At 37.0% G+C, this 27,849-nt stretch overlaps 1 protein-coding gene across 1 annotated transcript in view; it reads left to right on the top strand.

Moving 5' to 3' along the window:
* The first annotated feature begins 421 nt into the window (after nt 1-421).
* The window catches only part of TRIM66 (tripartite motif containing 66), a 50,040-nt gene continuing 22,612 nt past the window's right edge, over nt 422-27,849 (top strand). Inside the window, exons 1-10 of the mRNA XM_087717700.1 lie at nt 422-732; nt 7,125-7,234; nt 10,346-10,496; nt 11,315-11,447; nt 13,429-13,545; nt 14,575-14,689; nt 16,595-16,741; nt 17,867-17,984; nt 19,266-20,236; nt 23,184-23,327. Coding sequence (XP_087573826.1) covers nt 7,226-7,234; nt 10,346-10,496; nt 11,315-11,447; nt 13,429-13,545; nt 14,575-14,689; nt 16,595-16,741; nt 17,867-17,984; nt 19,266-20,236; nt 23,184-23,327 — 1,905 coding nt within the window. The 5' untranslated portion in view covers nt 422-732; nt 7,125-7,225. The remainder of the gene's footprint in view (nt 733-7,124; nt 7,235-10,345; nt 10,497-11,314; nt 11,448-13,428; nt 13,546-14,574; nt 14,690-16,594; nt 16,742-17,866; nt 17,985-19,265; nt 20,237-23,183; nt 23,328-27,849) is intronic.

Below are 27,849 nucleotides of genomic sequence, written 5' to 3'. Positions count from 1 at the left end.
TTTTAAATGCTGTGGTTTGAGTTGTCTAATTTCATCTTGGATTGCTATTTAGATCTGCTGATTGCATCATTCTTCATACGTGCAAACAGTAAATCTCTAGGGCAAAGCTGAATATTCTTCCTCTACCAACAGAGGTATAATAATGGTATATTTAAAAGAAGTCTGTCTAAGATAGAAGGGCTGGAAAGAGATATGGTCTTGGGTGTGAAAGTCAGCCACTTTGATGGGTAGGAAACTAAATAAAGTATCTGACTGTAAACAATTGTTTGTAATTTTGGTTGCTGCATTAGACTCTCCCTTTGTGAGCATTTATTGTAAAATATGTTCTTGGGGGTGGGGGGGGGGAGAATCTACTTGACAAAAGAGAGCTTGCTGAACTTCTTACCTGACTGTGGAATTGTATTTTCTTCCAGCAAACAGGGAAAATAATTCAGAGGAGGCCTAAATGTAAGAGAAGAAAAACAAAACCTGTTTAGTGATCTCTGCACCTGTCCATGTTGCTTAGTTTTTGAAGCGGGCATTAACAGAGAGAAAAAGAAAAAGAAAAGAAAAGATGAGTGAATCTTCAGATGCTGCATATGAAGGTCTAACCCTTTTCTCGCAGCACCAAGCCTGATGCTGAACAGTCAAAGCTGTTTCCAGGGATTACGCTGTGCATGCTTGTCTGCTTAGTAACAACCCATTTCCTCGGTCAAGAGACTCTTAACTGATTGCTTTAGAGAGAGAGAACAGGTAAGCAAAAATGAGAAGTATTTTTTTTTCTGAAGAAATAATATCATGTAGATAAGCAGTTAATGTTACTGATCAGAAGAGCTTTCTTGTCAGTTATTATTTATTGCCTGGTTATTCTTCAAACACTTGCTTAAAGGTATGCTGATGAACTTTGAATAGCTGTTCCGAAATGAAATGTATTGATGATTAAATAATATGTAGATTTAAAAGGTAACGGCCATCAGGCACATGGAGGGGGAGGAGATTGGTGCATCTCTTCAGTGCTCAGGTTTAAAATTACCAAGTAATGCAAGTCGGTGATGCTCTGACTTTGAATAACTGAAGGGCAATTGTTCTCTCTCTGTAAGATAAGGACAGCAATGTACCAACCAAAAACTAGATGAGATAATATTTAGGTAGCTGATCAAATGGTAAAAGTTGGAGTGTGTGTGTGCATGTGTGCGGTGTGTGTATGTGTGTTGTGTAGCTGGTTAATGCAGTAACTGCATAAGTCTTGCCTTTGCTGTGTTACGTCTGCTATATTAGCAGTTATATTTGGAGTGCTGCTGCTGTTACCCGTTGCTCCTTCTCTTATCTAAAAGGCCTGAAGGTCATAATCACTTGACTTGTCCCTTGTCCAGAAGCTTTGTTGATTAGGACCCATAGGCTAATTCAGATGTTTATTTGTTTAAACTACCTCTATCTTTGTACAGAACTTGTCACATATGTTTTTGAATGAGGCTCCCCCCCCCATCACGTTTGTATAGTACAAGCTTTCAAAGATCTGCCCATTGGTGAAATACACCCTAACCTAATTTTGACACAGCAATTCCAGGGACACCGTTTCAGATACAGTTTTTAGCAGAGATGAGTGCAAATTAGAGCATATTTCCACAGACTGCTTTTTAATTTGTCCTATTAAAATACAAGTCCCCACAAGGGCATTATGCAGTTCTATTCTGCATCACAACTCCAGCTGTCAGCACCAATGAATCATACTGTAGAATCTCCAGCTGTCAAGAAAAATAATCGTGCTTAAATTATTTTAGTTTAAAAAGGAAGCAAACATTGGAACAACTGATAAAAACCGAATGTGTAAAATAACACAACATATTTGTTAGGTCTTTTCTCCAATAAAGTCTAGCAAATTTTCCTAGTTATTCTGATTTTCAGATACTGTGCCTGCTTGAATATATAATAATGGTTTAGTAATGCATCATATATTGACTTTATGTGTTTATAATGGCCACTTTATTTAATAAAAGAAGTCACCGGAAAGAGATTGTTTTGAGCAGAATAGCAGAGGGGAAGGAGGTGCTGCATTTTCCTCTACTAAGATTTTTCCTCTGCTTCTTTGCACTGTCCCCCCATGGAAGTGCATCAGCAAAAAGAAGTAACGATATGACACCAATTTACATAAAATTATCATATGCTAACTTAAATACACTATGTACATTTATAATTTAATTTAAATATTATTTGTTTAAATAATTTAGATATGTATTTATTTATTGCTTATTTATCCTGTTTTTCCTCTTAAGAGTCAGCGCACGCTGAGGTCTCCTTATAATAACAAGCTTGTAAATAGGTCTTTGACAAAGTAACAGGCCCAGAGTCACTAAGTGAGCTCAATGAATAGTCACAGTATTTATATATGATAATAAATCAGCATTAAAAAAGCACAGATGCATTAATAATACATAGCTTGATTATGTTTGCATTAACCTAATGAATGTTTTGCTTTATGCAGTTAATAAGTTATTTTATATCAGAATGAAGCAGCTTGACATAAATTCTTCTTTGTCCCTGCATGGCTAGGGAAAACTATTACAGAGATATGTTAAAAAGGTGCAGTGTAACAGAACGTGTTATATATTGTTTCAGTCTTCCCAAATTCACATGGGGAAAAATGCTCCGCCTGGAAATTTTTGTTCAAAAATACAGATAGCTTTATGCCACTTTGTGGTTGAGTGGAGACTTGTGTTTGGATTTCCCCAGTCTAAGTTCAACATAACTATTATGCTCAGTTAAGATGCTGCGCATAGAACAGTGGAAACAGTACCAATTAAGTGAACTATAAGTCTGTCCTGTGTCCTGCCCAAGTGCAAAGTCCTGATTGGCAACTGAACAACCGCTGCTTTTCTCCTTACAGTTCTTTTACTTAGAATAGGGGTTCCCAACCTCCAGTTTGTAGACTGGCACTGCGCCGTGGAATGTCAGAAACCAGGCCACGAAATAAGCGAAATCCCATCCGCGGGATGCAGGCAGCACGTGAAACCACGCCCTCTCCAGTCCGTAGAAAAACCTCTCTCCTTGGAACTGGTTCCTAGGAGCCAAAAGATTGGGGGCCATTGACTTAGAGGATACTTTCAGCTAGTGGATTGATGCCTCTTTAATGTAATGTAATTGCCACTTGTAAAATAGGAATCATGGCAGTTATATCTTCAATCTTCTACTTTTGCTTGACAAGTGGTGGCCATATAAATAAATTAGTCAAATCAGTGTGTGTGTGTATTCTTCAAACCCTTATTTCCCAGCTATTTCCTATCATGGTGAAAAAATTCTAGGTGTCTACCCAAAAATAAAATCTGAATGTAATAAGCAGAGTGCTTGCTATTTGCTATGTATCTTTGATATGATAAGTGGGCTCTGCTATACAGTTCCTGCATATCTGAAATAAACCACACTGGGAAAGAACAGTGTATAACCTGACTGGAGAAATGTTTGAGGTAGCCCAGGTTCAGGAAAGAGAAGAATGGGAAGGTTTTATCTAGCAGTTCATTACTTACTTTTTATCTCTATCCTGAAATTTGATTTAGAACAATAATTGAAGATGTCAATCACTTTACTCTTAAGAAATTTCTCCCAGGTATCAAGATTTGTACTAAACTTTTTTAAATACAAAAGGATTGATTTAGTTGATACTTTTAAACTAATTTCTAAATCATCATCACTGATTCTGGAAGAATAATATGAAGCAAAAGCAATGAAAACACCAATTAATTTGTACACAAACCTTATGGTAGTCAGAAAATAATTTCAATTTGCTATTTTTATTGCTATTTTTGTATAGTTTACAGAATCTTACATAAGGTATTCCTGCTGCAATTTCAGAATTTGGTGAAATCTGTGCTTAATCACTCAAAACAGTTATGAAATTAAAAAATAAGGCCATTCGATAAAATTGTTTTAAATGCTCACTTTGACTAGAAAGAATAATATAAATTGAATAAATAGATGATGTACAAAACTGATATTGTCCATATTATGTGAGCAGGTCAATAACACAACATAATTTCCCTCATATTTCCTTTTTTTCTTATTTTCATTTGTTAAGTGATAAGGACACCCTACTAAAGTAATGCTACTATGAAAAACATAACATTGAAAATACATTTTGAAAAAGTCAAATACCACTATCTTAGGAAATTTATTAATTTTAAATTTTAATACCTTGGCAAAATTTGGATTATACATTTCAGTTAACTGTTTCCTCTTTATTTACTTCCATATATTTTCTGATAGAAATGTGATGCTATGTAAGAGCAAAATTTTTCTATCTCTTATCATTTCTTTAATGGATAGTGTGATATACCTGAACTAGGGAAGCTTAGGCTTGCCTCTCTGTTCATTCATACATTCCAAGTGAACTAAAGCCTTCTTTCCTCCTTTCATCACTTCATCATTTACCTATTTTTCTTGTTGTTGTAAAAGAAATATTCCCATGTGAGTTTCCCTGAACTTTCTCTAGAAGAGCATAGAACAAATATGATGGCAGCAGGGTATATTTGAAAGAAAGACATTTAAAAACAAGTTCATGTTATGTATAATTCAGTTATTATTGTTCAGGTGTCATTTTCTTTAAGAGCAAGAAATGCAGCAACTTAGAAGAATATGCATAAAAGCCCGCCTCCCCCATCAATATTGAGTAATTGGAAACATTAACATACTAGAGTCATTGACACAAATATAATTAATCACAAGAATAGTAAATGAGTTACTAATTGAACAATTTCCAGAGCATTTAATAAGAAAATATAAATGACATTAACATCTGAAACTATACTCTCTGATAATTCTATACATTAAAAAAATACGTGCCATCAAGTTAAAGTTGAGTCTTAGAGACATCAGAGATTTTGAGAATAGCATACAAGAGATAGGCCAAATTTTACAATATTTCTTTTTCCAAATGAAACCAGAAAAATCTTTTGGAGCTATCATTAGTCAACCTACTCAGCCTCAACATTTGATATCATTATCTTCAATACAGTATTGATTTAACAGGAAAAATTTAACCAAGCTGAGATTTTGTTATCCAAGGGAACTTGAAATAACAAAGATTTGTTCATTTGCATATCTACCCTGCTTTAATATCACACAGTAGAAGTCCATCATATAAAATGCATTAAAACATTTTACAAAACTCTGTAGTTGAAGCATTTTAGTACAACCATAAAGATCATACAAAATGTCTGGTCTGTCTCATTACTTTGGCAGCTTAGAAAGGATAAACACTAGCCCCACTTCCTCAGAATGTGTAGTCCTCAATGGAACTGCATCTACATGGAGGGAGGTATGCAGTGGAGTACCCCAAGGCTTTGTTTTAGGCCCAGTACTCTTCAACATCTTCATTAATGATTTGGATGAGGGAATAAATGGGGAACTCATCAAATTTGCAGATGACACCAAGCTGGCAAGAATAGTCAACACTCCAGAAAGTAGGCTTAAGATACAGAAGGATCTTGACAAACTTGAACATTGGGCACTATATAATAAAATGAAATTCAATGGTGAAAAGGGTAAGGTTCTACATTTAGGCATGAAAAATGAAATGTACAGTATATGTGGTACCTTGCTCAATAGTACTAACTGTGAGAGAGATCTTGGGAGTCCTATGGACAACCATTTAAATATGAGCCAGCAGTGTGCAGCAGCTGCCAAAAAAGCCAACACAGTTCTAGGCTACATAAACAGAGGGATAGAATCAAGATCACATGAAGTGTTAATACCACTTTATAATGCCTTGATAAGGCCACACTTGGAATACGGCATTCAGTTTTGGTTGCCATGATGTAAAAAAGATGTGGAGACTCTAGAAAGAGTGCAGAGAAGAGCAACAAAGATGATTAGGGGACTGGAGACTAAAACATATGAAGAACGGTTGCAGGAACTGCAACTTAATGAAAAGAAGGACTAGGGGAGACATGATAGCAGTGTTCCAATATCTCAGGGGTTGCCATAAAGAAGAGGGAGTCAAACTATTCTCCAAGGCACCAGAGGGTAGAACAAGAAGCAATGGGTGGAAACTAATCAAGGAGCGAAGCAACTTAGAACTGAGGAGAAATTTCCTGACAGTTAGAACAATTAATCAGTGGAACAGCTTGTCTCCAGAAGTTGTGAATGCCCCAACACTGGAAATCTTTAAGAAGATGTTGGATAGCCATTTGTTTGAAATGATATAGGGTTTCCTGCCTAGGCAGGGGGTTGGACTAGAAGACCTCCAAGGTCCCTTCCAACTCTGCTATTGTATTATTGTATAGAATAGCAGCATTTTTGCAGAATAAGTGTTTCAATGCAAAAAGGAAATAAGACAATTCTAACTGTTTCTGGATAGTCAACAGACTCTTGGAGAAGCCATTAGTGCATCTGTTTTTGCCCAGCTGAAATCTGATTTGTGAGAAAACACAACAGATTTTAAAGGGAAACAAGTAACCAAATTATTGAGTATTAATTAATTATTAAATAATTAAGATTATTTATGGCATATGTAACACATGGATTATATTCCTCTTCTTTTTTGCTTTACAATGATTAAAATTTTGAAAGTTTTCAATATGAAACGAGCATTTTCTTAAAAAAAACTAGGCAATTTTTTTTAGAAGAACATAGCCAATTCTTATATGGGAAATTACTCTATACTGAGCCATAACATTAGTTCACATAGTTTAATAATGTACATTAATTGACAGTAGCCTTCCAATATTTTATGTACATCTTAACTGTACTATCAGGAACCATACAAATTATATCCACAACCATTCTCTTTAATCATCTGTTCATTTGTGTCACAAAATGTCAGTTCATAATATTTTTGAATGTTTTTTGGCTTAGCAAGATGTGTAAATTTAACCATTCTGGTGTAGCTTCATATACGACCTGGGCCACCATGATTTGTTCAACAAAACCTTGGCTTTATTTTATGCATCAATACAGTTATTATACAGTAATATATTCAACAAACAATCAAACAATTGTACTACCCAGGTGTATTCTGTGTACATAATTTTTCAAACATACTGAATTCTTAGGTATATACATGATCATTTAAGATTTTAAGACAAATATGTAAAATGTGTTCAAATGTGATTTTCTGAATTGTGTTGATGCTTCCCCCCCTTTTCTTTATGTAGGTAGCATCAGTTTTGTACATAACTTCTTCATTACTGTACCAAGGAATGTAGTATCATAGAAGATTTCTTTTATAGGAATTGTTGCCACAAAAAAGCCAGACATGGCAAGGGTAAGTATGTATATTGTTGTTTAATAAGTTGGTATGCCTTGTATAGATTAAGTAACTTTGGAGTTTTCATGCTTTAAGAATGGTACAAGTTTGGATAAATAGTCTAGCTCCGGTTGATTTCTCAGGGTTCTAAAAAGAATTTTTGATAAATGAATATGATTTATTAAATCATTTCTTAATCCAAAAAATAAATTCTCAGGATTATTGGTGTAGTTATCTTTAATTAGTTCTTGACAATATGTTCTTTTATTTTGAAATTTTAACTGTTGAATACTGTTGAATTGAATAATTTAGATAATCAATAACTATAGACCATGTCTTGCTTCTCCTTTAGTGGATTAAGTAGTTTATCCTGTTTCAGTTTAACAAACTTTAAAACCTAATATTTCCATTTCATAACAGGGATATGACTGAGAGTCTCTTCTTCATTGAAACAGTCTACTATGTTCTATCTACAGAATAGTTTTCTAATACTGAGAACAGGTTGAATTCCATCAATGTTTTTATTGTTATTGTTCCATTGCCATTTTGAAGCAAAAGGAGGAGATACTTAGGGCATAAATTGCTGTTGATCATAGTTGTGATTTGAAAGAAGCAGTCGTGCTTAAAAAGAAATGATTAGTCCTGTTCAACCTTAAATTCCTTAATAAAATACATTTCAACTGTCTGCACATGTTATACAGGATGGGATTTCATTATTATCAGAGCTACATAATGTAAAAGTTTTCAAGTCTTTATGTTGCATCCAGTGTTAAGATGTGTGTTTACTTCCAATTGTCACAATTGTATAGAATTGGATCAAATTGTATTTGATCTCTATACATGACACAGATTTTCAATGACTTGTAATGACTTGGAAAAAAAAGGTATAGAAGTATTGAATAGCAAGGAATAACTACTGTACACTAGCCTTGGTCTTTTCCCAAAAGACAATTCTTACTCTCCATTGTCTCACTTCTGATAAAACTTACAGTATGAACCTCAGAGCTGGCAAAGCACAAACAGGATCTCAGAGCCCCAAGAGAGATGTTACTTCAGCAACAGTCTGGCTCAAGCTGAGAGTGCAGAGAAAAGCTTTCGTGAGCTTTCAGTCAGTCTAATTCAGGCAAATTCCCAGAGGGACTTCCTCTTCTAAGTAATCACACAAAGGAAGCCTAGGTAACAGGGAACTGGACGCTCTGTTGAAGACACCAAAGAGGCAGTTCTGGAGGATTTAGATATCCAGGCTGAGGCCATAATGGTTACAGCAGCTCAGGGTTTCATGGAAGCTATGATGAAGAATTCTGGCCTTTAATAGCTCAAAAGTTATAGCTGGCCACATGCTAGATTTGGGTTTCTTTATTAGGCAGTACTGAGTATGATCTGGAGATGAAGAATTTTGTATATATTATTTGTCATGGCCACACTACTTTTTGCTGAAATTTAGATTTATAGTTAACCATAGTTGTACAGGATCTACAAGTGTAGGATCTATAAACTCCAAACAGTTCCATGAGACTATGGGCATTTTTCTGACTAGTATGGGCATGTGTGCTTCTGTTGAAGAATTATTGCACGTTTGCCAAAACAAATCGAGGGAAACCTGAAAAAAGGAACATAGGCTTTAGAAAAAGACATTTGAAGACAGACATTCCAGTTATGATCTGCCAACTTGGAAATAACATTTCCAAGAACTCAAGGATTTAAGATAGGGTCTTATTTTCTTTTGAACCCCAAAATAAGTGCTTGGCCTTATTTTTGGGGAGGTCTTGTTATTTTTGAGGCAGGAGGTAGGGAGCACAACACATGGCTGTTGCTGTGTTGCAATATTTTCAGGGAGGACTTATTTTCAGGGAGGGTTTATTTTAGTGCATGCACTCAAAAGCCTGATTGGGCTAATTATCCAGGGAGGTCTTATTTTCAGGGAAACAGGGTAGTTATTAGTTAGGGAGAACAAAATCATGAGAATCTGCTACTTTTCTATTTGCTTTCATTTTTTTAAAATTGCAACAGGTGATTTACTATCATGTTTGATTGGATACATTGATATTTTGCCTTGCAGCTATGCTTGAATTCTGATAAACACTTGTTAGAAAAATAGAACAAGAGTTTAAGACTGAAAGGATATTCTTACCTGTTACTTCCCATATATTTTGAGGTGCAAAGAAAAACATAGGATATGATGAAATAGTTTAAATATTACTCATCCATATAAAGATTTCCTAATTTATTGTAAGCTTCCTGTACCTGAACTCTCAGACTTCTTATCCATTCACTGAATATGTGAATTATATATGGTTAGAGATCAAGAAGCACGGATCATGTGGTTGTTTTTCCATTTCTCTTGTCAAATGTATGGTGTATGGTGCAGAATGTGAAATGTTGCCATTTAAAACCAAGGGTGGAAAATGGGTCGTTATTAAATTTCAACTCCCAGCAACCCTGGTTAGCATGGCTGATGATGAAGGATGCTTGGCACTCATACAGTCATAATAAGAGAGCTAGAAATCCCATGCTTCTGTTTTAAATGGCTTGGTAATGTAATATGTCAAAGAATATATGTTATTTACCTCTGCCACTAGATAAGGTGCTCAAGTTTTACATTCTCTATTGGAAACATGTCACTGGGTATCTCTAAAATTTCTCAGTTTAGTTGGGAGGTCTCTTAAAAAGGACTTTCTTTGATTTGATGATCAGGTAAGTTTGCAATCCACATATTAGCAGAATGAATAGTCTGCACAATTTAACACCTTCTTTGTGTGAATTCCCCATTCCCTGATTTTTCTCTGTCTCTTATGTAGTGTTTAAAAAATGGAAATCTTTGTCCATTAAGACTATTTTCTCTCTAATGATTTATATTATCTCATAGCCAACTATCGCTATAGTCATATAAATCCTGCCTTAAATTATTAATTTCAAAGGCTGGATAATGCTATAAGATGCTAGTAAAGAGGTGACCTGCGCCATAATAGTTTTATGTGCTCCAAACTACTGCTGATCTATTAAATAGCAAATGCCACCTTTTAAAAAGAATAACTTCCAAATATGCATTATATTGAGACAGTGACTCTGTTAGCTAATGGAAATCATCCCAATGTAATTATATTTTTCTCCTGCTCGAATCTATTACAGAATTGCTCTGGTTGCAAAGAAAAAAGACCTGCACACAGTTTGTGTACAAACTGCAACAAGTGGCTTTGTAGCTTATGTACGGAAGAACACAGCCACAGCAAAGAAGCAGGAGGGGAACATTATTTGCCAGTCTCCTTGAAAGGATGTTCAGGTAGAAATGGAACCTGCTCATGTTTTTTCCCATTCTTTTGCTGAACAATATATCTGTAATTCACTTATTGGACCTGTGCGTGTATAGAAACAGTGCCTTAGCTAATGTGATGCAGTTCTCAACAGAATTCAGTGATCCGCCACCCCCACTGAAAAACCTCTCACCATGGAATTGGTCCCTGGTGCCCAAAAGGTTAGCGGCTGCTAGTCTAGAATGTCTATATCCTTCCTGAAAATTGCTGAAAAGGGCAATCAGCAAAGAGAAACTGAAAAAGATTATAAAATTCTGTGGACTCACCTAAATGCATATTCTTTCTCTACTTTTGGGGTTTTTTTTTCCTAGTTCCTTCCAGAGGAAGAACATGGTGTATTTTAAAGGCACTGTACAAAGAGTTACATTCTGCTCTTTTCTCTACAAGATTTTCAGTTCTAAATTGAAATAGTGGAGCATAATAAATTTATGATATTTGCATGTGAAGGATTTAGATGATTTATATATGAGCGTGAAATTTGATGGATATAAAATACATGACTCCTGACAATCTGAGATTAATTGTGTTAACTTTCAGAATTTATTATACAAGACCACTTAGTAATCATACATTTATACCAATCTTTCTCTAAAAATCATCTTCAACAAGTATTATATCTGTATTTTTCCCCTAGAATTTTTCCTGCAAATGCAGGGTGCATTTTTTTTGGGTTCAACTGATTGCCAGTCCATGAGCTGACAGGAATTGACTGACCAGTTTGTCTCCTGTGCCTGATATTGAGGCAATTGCAATTGTTCTTATTTTATAGCAATGTTTTATTTTTCAGGAGTTGAAGGGGAAGCCAATGAAAATCCCTTGTTTTGTCCAATGCATAGCCAAGAGAGGCTTAAGCTGTTTTGTGAGACTTGTGACGTCCTTACCTGTCGCTGCTGCCTCCTGACAGAGCACAAGGATCACAGGTAGGAAAACAAAATTGCCATGTTGTCTCATCCAAAGGTGGCTTGGTACAATAAGAGACAAGATCCCTTCACTTTTTAAGACTTAGGCAGAAAAGGGAATTGGAGCAGGTATAACTTTTCAAGCAAGCTATACCTGCTGGAATTCCTCCCTCCTTTCAGTTTTTCAACAGCCACGTGCCCACTCCTATTTCTGGCCACACCAAAGAAGCTTCTCTGACCCACTATAAATCAGTGCTGTAAAGCCAATGAGAATGCATTTGAGACCCTGCTCATTGTAAGCAGGACTAGAGTCAAAAATATATAGGGCTTTATTTTGTTTATGTATTTATTTAATGAATTTGTAATAAATAAATACACAAATCTCTGTAACAGCAACTCTGAGCAGCTTGTAGCATATAGCTCTCCTTTTTGTTGTTGCTGTTTTCTACCTATTTTGTTCTTGCCATCTTTTCTCTTTCTTTTTATTGTTTCTCTAACTCTGGGCCATGGAGAGAGAGGTTTTGTCCGTTTTCATTTTTGTGCCTTGACTCCTGATGCTCACCTGGCATAGTCCCTGCAGCAAAAATTCGTGGCAGTATTTTTAGAAGTGATTTGCCATTGTCTTCTTCCTCTTAGTATTGAGAGAGAGTGATTTGCCCAAAGTCACTCAGATGGCTTTGTGTTTAAGATTAGATTAGATTAGCAGTTTTTAATCCAGTTCTTTTGACCACTACACAAAAATGGCTATCATTGATATCCCTAAGGTGCTTTTTTATCCAGGTCATTCTTGTGACTTTGGGACAACCATGATCTGGATAACCGAGAATCTCCATAGACTCTCATTGATATAGACACAGATCTGAAATAATCACTGGAGAGGCTCCTCCGTCACACCAGAACCGTGGTTAGAATGCAGTGTTACAGGCTAACTCACTGCTCACTGTCAGAAGTTCGATTCTGACCAGCTCAAAGTTGATTTATCCTTCCATCCTTCTAAGGTTGGTAAAATTGTTGGGAATAATATGCTGACTCTATAAACCTCTGAGAGAGGATTGTAAAGCACTATGAAGTGGTATATAAGTCTTAAGTGCTATTGCTATTGTATTCTTGCCCACTTTCTCTGGCTGTAGGCTTCCCACACATGCCAAAAATTAGGTCAAGGAATATATGTTTTAGTTTTAGTTTTAGTTTTATTAAGCTTGTATGCCACCCTATTCCCCGAGGGGACTCAGGGTGGCTAACAAAACCAAATAGGGAAAGTGGGAGTACAAAAAACAAGAAGACAAAACAAATACAAACAACAAATTAAAAACTCATCAACAGCCGCAACCATTCGAGTGGGGCTGGGAACTCAACAGCCCCAGGCCTGCCGGAACAGCCAGGTTTTAAGGGCTTCACGGAAAGCCTGAAGGGTGGTGAGGGTCCGAATCTCCACGGGGAGATCGTTCCAGAGGGCTGGAGCAGCCACAGAGAAGGCCCTCCCCCAGGGGGTTGACAGTCGACACTGGCTAGTTGATGGAATCCGGAGGAGGCCTAATCTGTGGGATCTAATTGGTCATAGGGGGTAATTGGAAGAAGGCGGTCTCTCAAGTACCCAGGTCCAATACCATGTAGGGCTTTAAAAGTAACGACTAGCACCTTGAAGCACGTCCGGAGTCCAATAGGCAGCCAGTGCAACTCGCGGAGGATAGGTGTAACGTGGGTGTACCGAGGTGCACCCACAATCGCTCGCACGGCTGCATTCTGGACAAGCTGAAGTCTCCGAATGCTCTTCAAGGGCTGCCCCATGTAGAGCGCAATATGCTGCCAATCTCTGCTATGCAGGATGTTGTCGAGGGATATAGAATTGCTGTTTAATTCCTGTGGAATTGGGAGGGAGAATAGAAATGAATTTTGAAGGGATCGATCTTAAGAGGAGGGGTTGGCAAGCTGTTAGGAAAACTATCTGATTGGCCTTCTGAACCCAGGTAAAATTTCCAAGACTTTTCTTTTTTTCTCTTAGATTCAGGCATCTTCAAGAGGCATTGCAAAATCAGAGGGTTATCCTGGAAAACATTACCTGCAAAGTAGAAGAGAAAAAAAATGTAATGCAAGTCTCAGCTAAACATATTGAAGACAGGTAATTGAGGAGATGCCTCTTTTAAGAAGCTGAATTCTGTAATGGGTTTTTTAACTGATTTGTATTTCTAAGAGTTAATTCCTGGGACTATGTAGAGAATGATTTGGTGCCTCTATAACTCTATAAATTGTCCATTCATTCAAATTCATAGCGTCTTTCACTGTGGATTGACATCATACAGTCATGCTGTTGTTTAAAGCACCATAGTTGTCGTGTACTAACTAATAATCCTCAGCTATGAGAAAATCCTCATATCAACCTTGAGCATTCCATAACTTTAAGGTTTTCTCTTTCCCTGATTTCTTTAGTGACATTTTTCTATGTTTACAGAAGTGTAACTTTGATATGGACTATGACTTGCTGGGCAGTAAGTAACCTAGTACAGGTTAGGACACTGTCAGTATATATAGCCTATATGGTGGCATTGTTTAAATAACCTGTTTATTTATTTAGTTTCTGAAATATTTATTAAAATCTATTAAAAATAGATTTTTATATTCATAAATATTCATAAAAAGTATGAAGCCATGTTCTATGGGTATAAAGTTATATTGTGTGATATCATTTCAGAGAAAAAAAGTGGTGGAACATTAGGTTGGTTTTCTTCAAGATGTGAAAATAGATACCAAAATACCCTTAAAATAAAATTGAAACTCTTATGTGTGACAAGTAAATATTGAATGTTATACAATTAATAGTTGTTCAAAAGTTCTGGCAAATAAAATTTAAATATGTAGTGCTTAATATTGGCAAAACTATTCTCCACTTTGAGAAAAAAATGATAAGCCCATTAAGTATATCATTTAAATTGTTATCTGTGTACAAATGCTAAACAGTAAATATTAGGTGGATCAATGCATCTTGCAACTTGAAAGATTCAGGCCCTAAATCCATATACAAATTCACTCTGCACACATTATCTGCATATATAACCCATATAATCTCATTTTTAACCTCCATAAATATGATTTCTTCCAAACATTTTGAAACATGATTATAGTTATTGAAATTGTTAATCTTTCTCTACAGATTGTTTGAAGCAAAACACTTGCAACGGAAAATAGAAAATCAGATCAAAATGGCCAAAATGGTCCTGATCAGTGAAATAAATAAGCGGACAAATGTTCTCCTTGAACAGTTGGAGGTAAATAGGATGGTTCTTGAAGCTAAGAAGATGAGGCAGGAGATGCCAATTTACTGTAGTACTGATTGGTTGATAAACTCACTAGTTATGCCAGTGTTTCCCTGGGTCTTACTTTCTTTTGGGTCCCAAAATAAACACTAGGGCTTATTTTCAGGGCGTGTCTTTATTTTTTTCCCATATAAGGGAGGCCGCCGCCTTCTGCTTGATCACTGCAGGGCAGTGCTGTCTCCGTGATACAAGGTGGTGGAGCTGCGCCATGCACACCACACCAGCTTACCTCAGAGCTCCACAGCCAGGTCACCCAAGCTCCAACATGTGCCTCACCTCTCAGCGGCGACTCCACCAGCCCCATCCTGCAGGACCTCCCATGGCCACTGGCCCGCTTCTTCTGCTTCCTCGCTGCCACAACAGAACAGGAGGCAGAGCAACGTGCCAGTATTGCAGCCATGAGCTGAGGCGGAGGTGAGTGGAGCTGCCTCATGTGCCTCTTACCGGTTTACCTCATGGCTCTGCAGCCAGGCTGTCCATTCCCTGACATCTGCCTTGCCTCGTGGCCGTGGCACAAAGACACATCACTCAGCCTCCTGTTCTATTGAGGCTGCAAGTGAGCAGAAGTGGGCCGCCAGTCATGTGGGCTTGTCTGCACATGGGTGCTAGCACTGCCGCCATGAGGCAGCTGTCGGAGCATGAATGGCCTGGCTGCAGGTGCCCTGAGGTAAGCCGGGGCGGGGCACATGATGCAGCTCCACCACCACCCTTCCTCACCTTGTGGTTGCAGCATCGCAAGCAACTAGGTGGAATGGCTGGGCGGGCAGCTGCTCAAGCTCCTAAGTAGGGCTTATTTTGGGAGTAGGGCTTATATTATGAGCACATATAAACATGCTAGGGCTTATTTTTGGGATAGAGATTTGTGGGAGGGAAGAGAAATGCTGCCTAGGGAATCTTGAGAGGACATAGGCAATTGATGCATAATGAGCAAGGAAAGAAACTCAGAAGAAAATCACTGTAACATCTTGAGTGTAAAAAAAGACTGGGAAATTTCAACTACCAGACTAGTAAGATTCTGTTAATGTAGCCTTACAGTAAAGTAGAATTAGCTTATGTAGTTATGTTTCCTATCTGATCTACCTGGGAAAGCTGACACTAGTTGAGGGAACATAAAAATTGGATGTTTTGGAAAAAGCAATTCCCTGGGCTATTACAGAGACAGAGAAACAACTGGATATTTATTAGATCTGTACCATCATTGAGATTCACAATGTCAACCTAGATTTGCAGGAATTTAATACTGAAGGCAGTTTCTGTTCTAAGGAAAAGAGAATGAATGAAAACTTACTTTTCCCACTCTTTATTGGTTAAAGCGTTAGTGTTTAATCATAACTTGAATTAATTTTCAAAGATTTTTTAAAATTAGAAATAAATTAGCCAGGGTGCTAGAACCAAAAGTTCAGCCTCTATTGATAATTATATTTACAAGAAATGCTCCAGGTCCCATCCAAGTCTTACAGACCACCTTTAAAAAAAAATTGGCTGTTCTATTGAATGCTTGCTCATCTACACAGAAAAAGAGACAAAACTAAGCTACAGTCATAAAATTCTTGAGATGATAGAGAGCTACAAAAACAGTTTATTTTTCTGGGAATGAATACTTTGGGAGTAGCTGTGCTTATTGGGCCATGCCTAAATGTTATGTGAAGAAATCACTCCTCTGTGGCAGTCATTTTCTGAGAATGCCGAGCATAGACTTGAACCATTTTATTTGTGCCTATTGACTTAGCAAAGGTTTTTACTCCTAATCTAATTTGTGGTTTTTTTATATCTCATTTTGAATATAGATGCCATTTATTACCAAGCAAGCTATATTTTAAAATGACTGTTTGCTTCTTTGTTTCTGATTGTTGACAGCGGATCACCAGTGAAAGGAAGCAAAAAATGGAACAACAGCTTCAGGGAATTATGATGTTAAACAGGCAGTTTGAACACGTGCAAAACTTTCTTAGCTGGGCAGTATGCAGTAAAAGCACCGTTCCATTCCTCTTCAGTAAAGAACTGGTAAGAGTAAATGCTCACTCCGAGGCACTTTAGATGGCCTTCTTGTCTAAAGTGTAGTTTGACCTTTTAAATGAACAGAGGGGTGTGCTATAAGAATTACTCAGATTGATCTTTCTTAAATGATCATTGAAAGATTATGAAGAGAAAAATAATATAAGTAGACAATGAGAAGAAGGTACTGATAGGTCAAAAGCACCCTGTTCCTACGAATAAAATGTTTAAAAGGCTTTTTAAAGCAAATAAAAATAGTCACCCCAACAGAAGTAAATAGTTGTTAAGTCTCAAAGAAAAAATATAGCTAGTCCTCAACTTACAACAGTTCATTTAGTGACCGTTCAAAGTTACAAAAGCACTGAAAAGAGTGACTGATGACCATTTTTCACAGTTGACCTTTGTAGCATCTCCATGATCATGTATCAAAATTCAAAACCAGTACTTGGCAACTGGTTCATATTTATGACTGTTGCTGTTCCCCAAAGTCATGTGATCACATTTTGTGACCATCTGACAAGCAAAGTCAGTGGGAAAGCTAGATTCACTTAACAACCAGGTTATTAATTTAACAACTGCAATGACTTACTTAACAACTGTGGCAAGAAAGTTGTAAAATGGGGCAAAATTCACTTAACAAACATCTTAGCGGTATATAAGTCTAACTGCTATCTTACTTAACAGAAATTTTGGGCTCATTGTGGTCATAAATGTGGTATTTGTATTTTGTATTTGTATTTATTTGTCTTGTATGCTGCCCACTCCCGAAGGACTCCGGGCGGCTCACAATAGACAAGGGAAGGGGGAAATATGGTATAATAAACATTATTTTGGAATGGCTTTTCATGCGAGACACATTGATTTTATCCTCATTTAATTACTGTGGTGGCCAACTTTGTTGCCTTCAAAATTCCTAATGCTGATAAAACTGAGTTAAATGCAAGATAATTTATTTTATGGTAAATGGAATTCTATTCATAGCTTAGGAATCTCCACTTGAATATGAAACCCAGCCCATAGTGAATGTAAACAATAATTGAAATATAGGATTAGGTGCCCATTTCAAATCCTAAGCTATAAGCAGCCAATTATATTTTTATTGCATCAAACTATAATTCTCTGGTTTGTTACTAGATTGTTTTTCAGATTCAGCGTTTGCTGGAAACCAACTGTAATGCAGATGTGGGTTGTCCTTGGAAGATCAGATTCACGTGGGACCCGTCTTTTTGGACTAAACAACTATCCAATATAGGTAAAACAGTATATTGTATAATTGTACATTTTTTTTTGAAAAAAATGTATTTGTGTGTGTGACAGAGAAAAAAATGAGAGACAGAGAGTGGTTCTTTATCTCTATGTACAGTAAGTGATATTGCCCTTTCTCTAATGATTTTGTGGCCTAGGGAATGAGGAAGCCAGTTCAGAATTGTTTCTTACAGATCCAAAAAAGTTTTAGATGTGACAGAACAGAACATAATCAGAATCTAGGAGAACTCATTGTAAGAAACTGCAGGCTGGGCATTTCAAAATAAAAGAGCTTTGTTCCAGGAGTTCTCTGGAGTCACTGGAGGGTTTTAGATGACTGGCAGAGCCAAGTGCTTTCCTTTTTGTTGCCATATTGAAAATAAAACACCTCTGATTATCTTAGTGATCCAGTCTCCTGTTTAACTGATAAATGGAGAAAATATTATATTTTCAGGCTAAATGGCATAACAGGATTGCTGACAGTTTTTCCCAAAATTGGTTTCTTCAGGCTTCTGAACCTGGGAATATGATGACACTTTGTTGATGCACCCAGTGTCCTGATAAGCACTGGGACAACCACATTATTATTTTGATTATTAAGGATTTCCGTGGATTGATATTCTATTCATTACTATATTGTAATGCCCTCCTTCAATGTACATTAGTTTAGTTCAGTGTTTTTTGGGGTAGATAATCAACAATGACCGCAATTAGAATTAGAAAAGGGCACACTTTAGACATGTGTTTTACGATATCCATTTTTGATTCCTGATGCTTAACATTTTGATAAAATATCAACAATTTTAGTCATATATTAGTCTTATACTTACTTATAAAAATACGTACTGACAGATTGGATCAAATCATTAGTTTCACTCAGTACTATGTTTTTAGAGTAGAACTATCTTTCAGAATTTAGTTGATCAGTGCTGCTTTCCTGCTGCTCTTATACTTATTGTTTCAGATCAGCAGAATTCCAGGATGGAAAACTTTTAGATGGGTACTTCATTACACCTTCTACTGAATATGAAATTGTTCTGTTCTGGGTGTCCCAAAGGTACTTTTTCAAGAGACAAGAGTTGTTAGACCTGAAGAAGCTTCTTGGATGAGAAGCAAAACATCTTCAAAGAAATACCAGAAAGTTCAATCATCTCTTGAAAAAGCTCCTTTGGGACAACCATGATCTGGATGACTAAGAATCTCCATAGACATCCTATTGTGGATAAAGAATCTTAAAATGAAGACTATTGATGCTATTCCCCCATTATTTTTGGTTTGTTCTTTTTAGGCCACTTGTCAATGGAAGGGGGCCCAAGCCACCATTCAGATGTACCAACATATGCAAGTATACAAGGAATGCAGCCATCTCTGTATCACCATCATGGCCATCATTCTCCAGTGCCACAACATGACCCACTCAATAACCAGCCCCACCAATATCAGCCTCCTGTCCATTGCCTGGCACCTATGTGCTTTGCCCATTGCCTTAATATCCCACATATGAACAAAGGGCAGCTTTCTCATCAAACTGTGAGCCACCCTCAGCCTTTCCGCCAGGCTTCTGAAATACAGCAACACCACCCACAACATTTCCCTGTGCAGTACAGCTTGCAGCAACATGAGAGGGAGCAGAGGTGTGCCCCACGGGTGCTGAAAAGCATGCAGCCGTGTGCTGAGCAGAAATCTCATCAAGAGCCTGATGGCCTAACTAACAGGTTGGGCAAGAACTCCCAAGAGCAGCCAATGCACCTTCCACCTATTTATCCCCTTTCGTCACAGGATGACCACCAAAGCCAAGGTAGTCATTCCCAGCAACTCCCTGTACAGTCTTCTCTTCACAGTCCAACAGTGCAGGTTCAAGTCGGTCCCCTTCAGAAGCTAAAGCTGAATAATTTGCAGCAACAGCCACAGCCGCCACCACCACAGCCTCAGCCACAGCCACAGCCACAGCCACCACAACAGGAACATGCATTGCCACCCCCACCACCCCTCTCACCTCAACAGTCACCTGCCGCAGGCCCAAATGAGAAATCTCATGAACACGTGATACAACAGAGCTTGGACATCATGCACCACCAATTTGAACTGGAGGAAATGAAGAAAGATTTGGAGCTTCTCCTTCAGGCTCAGCAACCCAGCCTACAACTCAATCAGGCCAAGCAGCCTCAGCATGTGCAGCAAACCATTGTTGGCCAGATAAACTACATTGTCAGGCAGCCAGCCACGGTTCAGCAGCAAAACCAAGAAGAAGTGCAGCAAGTGAGCTGACTAGATTTATTTTCTTTTGATTTTATATATTTGGTGACATCTTTGTTAACATTAATGAATATTCAATCTGAAATAGGGCTGGTGAAGGATTGAGTAAAAGACATTTAGCCCAGGTTAAGAAATAATTGCTTATTTAACCTTATTTATTAGTTTATTTGTAAAATTTACTGGCCATTCATCTTACCACAGGATACCTTTTAACCTTATTTTAAATAAATCCAAGTAGATATGTTTATCAGGTAACTGATCTTTAAGTTAGGCTTGAAATATTAAGCTTTCAATTGAAATTTATGTGAAAAAATAAATTTACAGAACAGTTTCTTATGGATTGCATTTGACTCCCATTCTCTCATTTTTTAAGGGAAATCTGCAAATATGTTTCTCTTTCTCCAGGTGAAGAATTGTTAGATAATTTTAATGTTTATTTAAGCAGGTTTTTAAAAAACTTTTTAATGTTTGTTTTTGCTTTTAAATGTTTTGGGCCTCTCCAGAACAGAGAATGCTTACCAGATCAGAAAGATGGAGTGCAAATCAAGGATAACATCAAGGAAAGGATGGCGGATTAATATTGTCATGTTACTCAGAACCCCATTAAACTGTCCTGTTTTTGCTTTCATGTGATTGTAGGATGCCTAGATTTTCAAGCTCTTAGACCACTATAAACCCTAAAGGAGAATCCTTAGCAAATAGATAGTTAGTGCATGGTGGGGCAGAACATGGTGTCTGACAAATCAAGAAAAGAAAGAGGCTGGACATGTCATTTTAAGGGTCAACTAGTATTAAAGTTATACCAAACTTTGTTTAAATAGAATCCACTGACAAGTGCCCAGTCTATAATTAGGAGTAAATTTTCTCTCTATATTTCCATGCTGTAAGGGGGAACGACCCATTAAGATGCTGGACTTGTCAATCGGAAGTTGGCAGTTTGAGACCTAAGTAGCATGTGACAGAGTGAGCTCCCATTCCTGCCCCAATTCTTGCGCCCTAGCAGTTTAAAAGCAAGCACATGCAAATAGCTAGATAAATAGCTAACCCTTCCAGATAACAGTGTTCCATGTGGCTTCGGCATGTGGTCATGCCAGCCACATGATTACATATGTCTTTGGACAATTCCGACTCTTATATATATAGATAAATAACCTTTATTGTCATTTTTTACTGCGGGCACATATTAAAAATGATTTTTGTTGCCTGCTCTCAAAAGTGTACACATATGTACACTTGCCCCCCTCAGAGGGAGAGGGAGGGAGGGAGAGGGAGGGGGAGAAAGAGAGAGAGAGAGAGAGAGAGAGAGGCTACATAATTCTATACCCAAACATAATTCATACGCATATGTAATCATAATCTTTAACTGTGAATCAGGGATGAGCACTGCTCCCTAGAGTCGGACATGTCTGGTAGGAGAAATCTGTATCTTTTCTTAGAATTCTTTATTGGCCAAGTGTGATTGGACACACAAGGAATTTGTTTGGTGCATATGCTCTCAGTGTACATAAAAGAAAAGATACATTCATCATGCATCATAAGGTACAACACTTAATGATAGTCCTAGAATACAAATAAGCAATCAAATCATAGTAGGAAACAATCAATATAAATCGTAAGGATACAAGCAACAAAGTTACAGTCATACAGTCATAAGTGGGAGGAGATGAGTGATGTGATAGGAACGATGAGAAGACTAATAGTAATAGTAATGCAGACTTAGTAAATAGTTTGACAGTGTTGAGGGAATTATTTGTTCAGCAGAGTGATGGCATTCGGGGAAAGAAACTTCTTATGTCTAGTTGTTCTGGTGTGCAGTGCTCTATAGTGTTGTTTTGAGGTTAGGAGTTGAAACAATTTTCTGTCCAGAATGCGAGGGGTCTGTAAATATTTTCACGGCCCCCTTTTTGACTCGTGCAGTATACAGGTCCTCATTGGAAAACAGGTTAGCAGTAATAGTTTTTTTCTGCAGTTCTAATTATCCTCTGAAGTCTGTGTCTGTCTTGTTGGGTTGCAGAACCAAACCAGACAGTTATAGATGTGCAGATGGCAGACTCAATAATTCCTCTGTAGAACTGTATCAGCAGCTCCTCGGGTAGTTTCTTTTTTATATTAAAAAATTGGGATAAAACTCCTCTTCCCAAGACGTTAGTCCTTTTCTTGGAGGAAAACTGGTATTTTTCCCGGGGCAAATAACAATTTTGAGGAAAATTTATGCTCAGATTCATTACCTGGGGAAATGATGTGAGAATATTCTGTAAAAGAAATATTTTCCTCTTCATCATAAATAACATTATAAGTTTAAAATACCAGTGGAATGAAAATAGTGTCTCAGAGGTGAATAATAATGAAATGTTATTTTAAGATAGCACAATCTTTTTATTTATAAAAGTTATTAATATATTTTCAGCTGAAAGGCAATCAGTGTGATTTACCATGTTTTAATTCAAATAATATTCTTTTAAAAATAATAACGTTGAACAAACAAAAGTAACAACAACAAAAATTCAAACTAAATGACTGAGAAAAATAGGATCTGGGGGCTATTTTTACCACTCTGCTGATTCCCAGCAACTGGTGCTCTCCCAGATTTCCGTAACCTCATAAATGTCTTTTATGTGCGGTCAAAAGCCACCTCAAAATTTTGAAAGAATTATGAAGTTCATTTGAGAAATGATGTGTTCACTGAAATGCTGGGGTAAGGACATTTAAGAAACTCAAAATGGATACCAGCTTCTACAGTAAATTGGTAATATCTAGGCAGCCAAATGAAGGCAGGTTAACACAGAATATACATATATATGAAGCCTGAAAAGTATCCATTTGTTTGGATAATATAAATACTTATTTATATACTGTTAGTGATCTTGTTGCCATGTGCTTATTATTCATTTATTTTGCTGGTCATTGACTGAATAAACTATTTTATCTATGTACTATTTCTTTATGAAAGATTGGTGAAGATTCTGCTGAATCAGAAGGTCAAAAACCAGCACTTCCTCTTGATAGAAATGTGATTCCATCTATGTCTCAGCCAGGAGATGAAGCTACTGTCAACAGGCAATCTCCAGAGAGTATATTGAGTCCAGTCAGAAAGGTAAACCTTCCTTCCTTCCTGTAAAATAATGTTTTTTTTTTAAATCTATATGACTGCTTTAAAAAAGTCCCCTCTTTCTCTACCTTTATAAAAATTGAAGGTGAACTTTTCACCTCGGTGGAGAAAAGTGTGTAGAAACCATACACGATATTGTGCTATTTCTAAGCACATTTATCATTATGAATGAAGTAAAACATAGGAAAAAAACAGTATTTGTTAGATGAGCTTTCTGGACAAGATGATTTTGATATTTCTGTTGTAAAGTAATTGAAGCCATTTTAAGGTTAGAGTTAGTATTATATTGCCTTATTTGTTTGTTTTAGATATCCATTATGGCAAGATAAAACTCTGAAAGGATAGTTTGATTCGACAAAAAAAAAAGCTCAAATCTCCCTATCAAAGCAGATTTACAAGGTGAAGCAAGGAGCCAATTCGATGTATATGCAGTATTTAATAAATATGCAGTACTTCGATTTGATTTGCAAATTCAGAAGCTTTTTTGCTGCTGGGAGGGTTACAGACAGTACATTGTTGCAATTTCACTTCCATATATTGATAATTTAGCAATAGCAGTAGACTTATATACCGCTTCATAGGCCTTTCAGGCCTCTCTAAGCGGTTTACAGAGAGTCAGCATATTGCCCCCAACAATCTGGGTCCTCATTTTACCCACCTCGGAAGGATGGAAGGCTGAGTCAACCCTGAGCCGGTGAGATTTGAACCGCTGACCTGCTGATCTAGCAGTAGCCTGCAGTGCTGCATTTAACCACTGCGCCACCTTGGCTCTTGGAAATGGGCAGAAATAATGTGTAACCAACTCTCTGACCTTGACGTGAATAACCGGCATCTTGCGTATGATTTCATTCAATTGCCTGCCAACTTTTGGGATGATAAAGCTAAGCTTGATTTGAGTTTCATTTACTTTTTCAACTGCTAGTTTCTATAATATGGCCAAACACAAGCCTTAACTCTGCTCATTATCGTGCTGGATATGGAATGTAACATATCTGATGTTACAGAGCACCTTAACTCTGAGCACTTTAATATGGGCTCATGGTTATCCAACCCTCCATACTCTCCTCGGTCAACTTTTATTTTTAAATTCTTCATGAGTGGGACAGGTTTAACTCATCCACTAAGGAATAAATGAGTGCAAGGCAAACATAAGCACTGTCCCAAATGTTTGCTGCTCTTATAAAAGTCTGCTTTATCTGTACTAGATAATGGCCTGCATTTCTCTCAAAGCCTGATGTTTTCTCATATCAGCCTATTTCTATTGTTCCTGCTGACAAATAACATTGTACAACTTTGAATCCATTTGTCTTGGAATTACAACTAGAGCTGAATCATTACTTCCCCCCACCCACACCTTTGAATCTTTGAAATATAATTATACCAGAAAAAATCCCCAAAGGTCTATCTTCAATGAATTATGAGTTATTAATTTCTGGATGGACATTCATATTTTAGAGCTGTTTCATAGATTCTGTTTGTTTATTTGTATATTTAGAATAATATTTTATTTTATTTTTATTTTACTTATTTGAAAGCATAACCAAGAAAAAAAATGGGGGGGGGGAGAAGTTGAAAAGAGATTTTAAAATTATATAAAACTGAAAAAAAATCAAAGCAATGTTAGATAATACTGCGAATAACGATAATCTTTTATCAATGTAGCATTTTATCAATGTAGCATTTTAAAACCACTATTAAAACCAAATCAATACTCAATACAATAATTAGCAAAGGCAGCCAATATGCAATAAGTTAACAATCAAAACATTTTGTAGGAGCTTCTATCTTTTCTGGACAACTCTGTCTTTATTATCACAAATCAAGCAAGATCTGGTATTTTAAAGCCTTATGTTTACTTGTATTTTTTATTAAAAAATAACTTCAGTATTGCTCCTTCATGTGGAAAAATATTTTTGTTTCTTTTTTGAATAATTAAAATTTATAACTGAAGGCTTCTAATTAACGTACAAAATTGTAGCAATGATGTTGACAAATCTGACATGTACGGGTAATATAGAAAAATACTATCAATTGGAGATTGTTGTAAAGGTAAGAAAGGCAGTGAAGTAAAGAATGACAACCCTGATATCAGGATGAGGCATGGGGTTTTTCTTTAGTTCCTACTTCCACAGGTTGTGGAATTATCATGTGGCTTAGCTCTTTCCAAATTCTTGATATGTCAGAGCTATAAGTCTCAGAATCCCCATGAATGTGGCCCCCGGGTATTATGTATTATTGTGAAGGCAAGACTGCAAAGTGACATATGCAAACTGGGACGCTGTTCACCGGGCATGATAGTTTGTAGTGAGTACAAAAGATGGCCTTGAAGGGAAGAGGGAAAACCTATTAGCAAGACAACGATCAGATAGATTAACCTTGAGTCCAGCCCAAAAAGTGGTGTATGAAAATGCCTCAGATAGCCCTTGCCCCCTACCCTACATTTTACAGGAAGAGAAAAGAGAGAGGAATACAAGGATTTGGTAGATTATTAAGGATTCTGAGGCTGAGGAGGTAGATGATCTAAATCTTCTTTGCATAATCTCAAGTGATGTCTCCTTGCCCTGTTGCTGAGAAGAGTAATATATTAATTATCTTCAATGACAATAACAAATGATACATTTATGTTGATATCAATATAGACAGGTTGGAAGGAGGTTTATGGTGTGGACACATAGGAAGAATTGTCCTTACTAATTGGTTTGTATTAGTAAAATATATTTTGTTTTTTAACACACACAAGGTATTTTTCCTGATATTACATGTATAGCGACAGAGAAATAAATCGTTAAGGACTGTACCAATGATTGTTATATATGTGATTGTTGTTTCAATTCCAGCCATGCATGATGGAATCTCCTTTTGTAATATAAGTAATACAACATTCTGAAAGCTGCTTACTTAAGTTGACAGATATGAAAATGAGACAGTTCTTGGAATTGCAACTTGAGCTCTTCATGTGTCAGCCTTGATGTTAGCTCTTCTCAGGTTCTTGGTCTTCTTCTGTTCTGTTCTCTTTTCCATGGTGTACTTCATGGCCAGTATGAAATGCTTATACATAATAAAGAAGGGATGACTTACAAACGCAATTTAGTAGTGAATTTGTTGGAGCCAGACAATTACCATTTGCAAAGGAGCAAGCAAAGCAAAAAGGCATATTTGTATATAATTCTTATAGAAAAACACTGAAGAATTTCGCATATATTTGATTAATTAGATACTGTTCATAAGTAATAGAAACAACTGATAGATAAAACAGAGGAAGGCTACGATTGCCTCTTATTGCTCAATGTCATTCACTAATTAGGAAGAACTGAAGAACTTTACAACTGTCTTAACCAATAAATTGGACAACAACACCCAGTACACCCATTCTGATCAAATGGAATTCATCCCCTGATGATACCTGATGGATGAAGTCTTCTACATTTTTGATATAATGCACAAGAAAGAAAAACCTATCATTTGAGTCCCATGATAAGAAAGCTGTCACGCTGAATTCACTCAAGTATTTTCTTTGTCTGATGCTTTCTGAGTTTAACTCTACCATGGCTTTTCAGGCTAATTATTTACATTGTTATTAGTTGATTTAAAGAATGGACTTTTATGCTTTTCATCTGAAAAGAGATGTTAGACAAGCTATCTGTCGAACTATAACAACTTCTATACTGTTGTAATTAAGATTATGTCAATGAAGGATATTGTATGTCCATGAAATCACCAGATTATAAATATGATTTGAAGAAGACTTTTTATTGGTGAACATAATGAACCAAATATGAAACAATCTGGCCCTTTTCTCTTACTGGACCTTCAACATCTCCCTACCAGGCTTACTTCATAGATTTTGTAAAACATCTGAATATAAAGCCAACTATTACTGGAATTCAGTTGGGTCTAAAGCAATTCGTCAGTTTGTTCAGCATATCAAACTGGTGTCACCTGTTGTGGTCCGCTGGTGGCCTGTGAAGCTGGCAGCCGAGTGGGACAGTGAGGAGGTTGGCGAGGAACATGGGCCAATACTGGAGTCTGGGAAAGGCTCAGACGAGGGCTCTGCATCAGAGGCATAGAGGGGGCCAAGGCCATGTGATAGTTATTTGCTTTCTCCGGAGCCTCCAGAATCTGACATCAGTGACGAGCCTGTTCCCAGTGTGCACATCAGCAGGGAACCTGTTCCCAGTGTGCACATGCACAGAGGTATCAGAAGGCAAGAACAATAAAAAAACCAGGACTGACTTGGGAGTAAGGCTTGGAGATTATTGGCCTCTCCCATAAGACATAAAGGAGGAGTGAACGGGACATAAACTTTTGCAGGAAGCAATTAGTTCATCTGGTCGGTTCAAGCTTTGAGAAGTTCTGTTTGACTGTGCTAAGTTTGGCTTTGCAAAACTAATTAGGCAATTAGGTCTCTGGCAGCATTTCAAGGGAGATAAGGGGCGTGCTTATCAACATTCTCCTGAAAGACTGAGGCAACTCGAGCAGACATCTGTCGGAATCTTCACAGACTGTT

The sequence above is a fragment of the Thamnophis sirtalis genome, unplaced genomic scaffold (assembly GCF_051295495.1).
Source record: "Thamnophis sirtalis isolate CommonGarterSnake01/CBP01778 unplaced genomic scaffold, rThaSir2_p1.2 scaffold_1, whole genome shotgun sequence".
Classification (NCBI taxonomy): Eukaryota; Metazoa; Chordata; class Lepidosauria; order Squamata; family Natricidae; genus Thamnophis; species Thamnophis sirtalis.
This window is presented reverse-complemented; position numbering and strand designations above follow the sequence as displayed.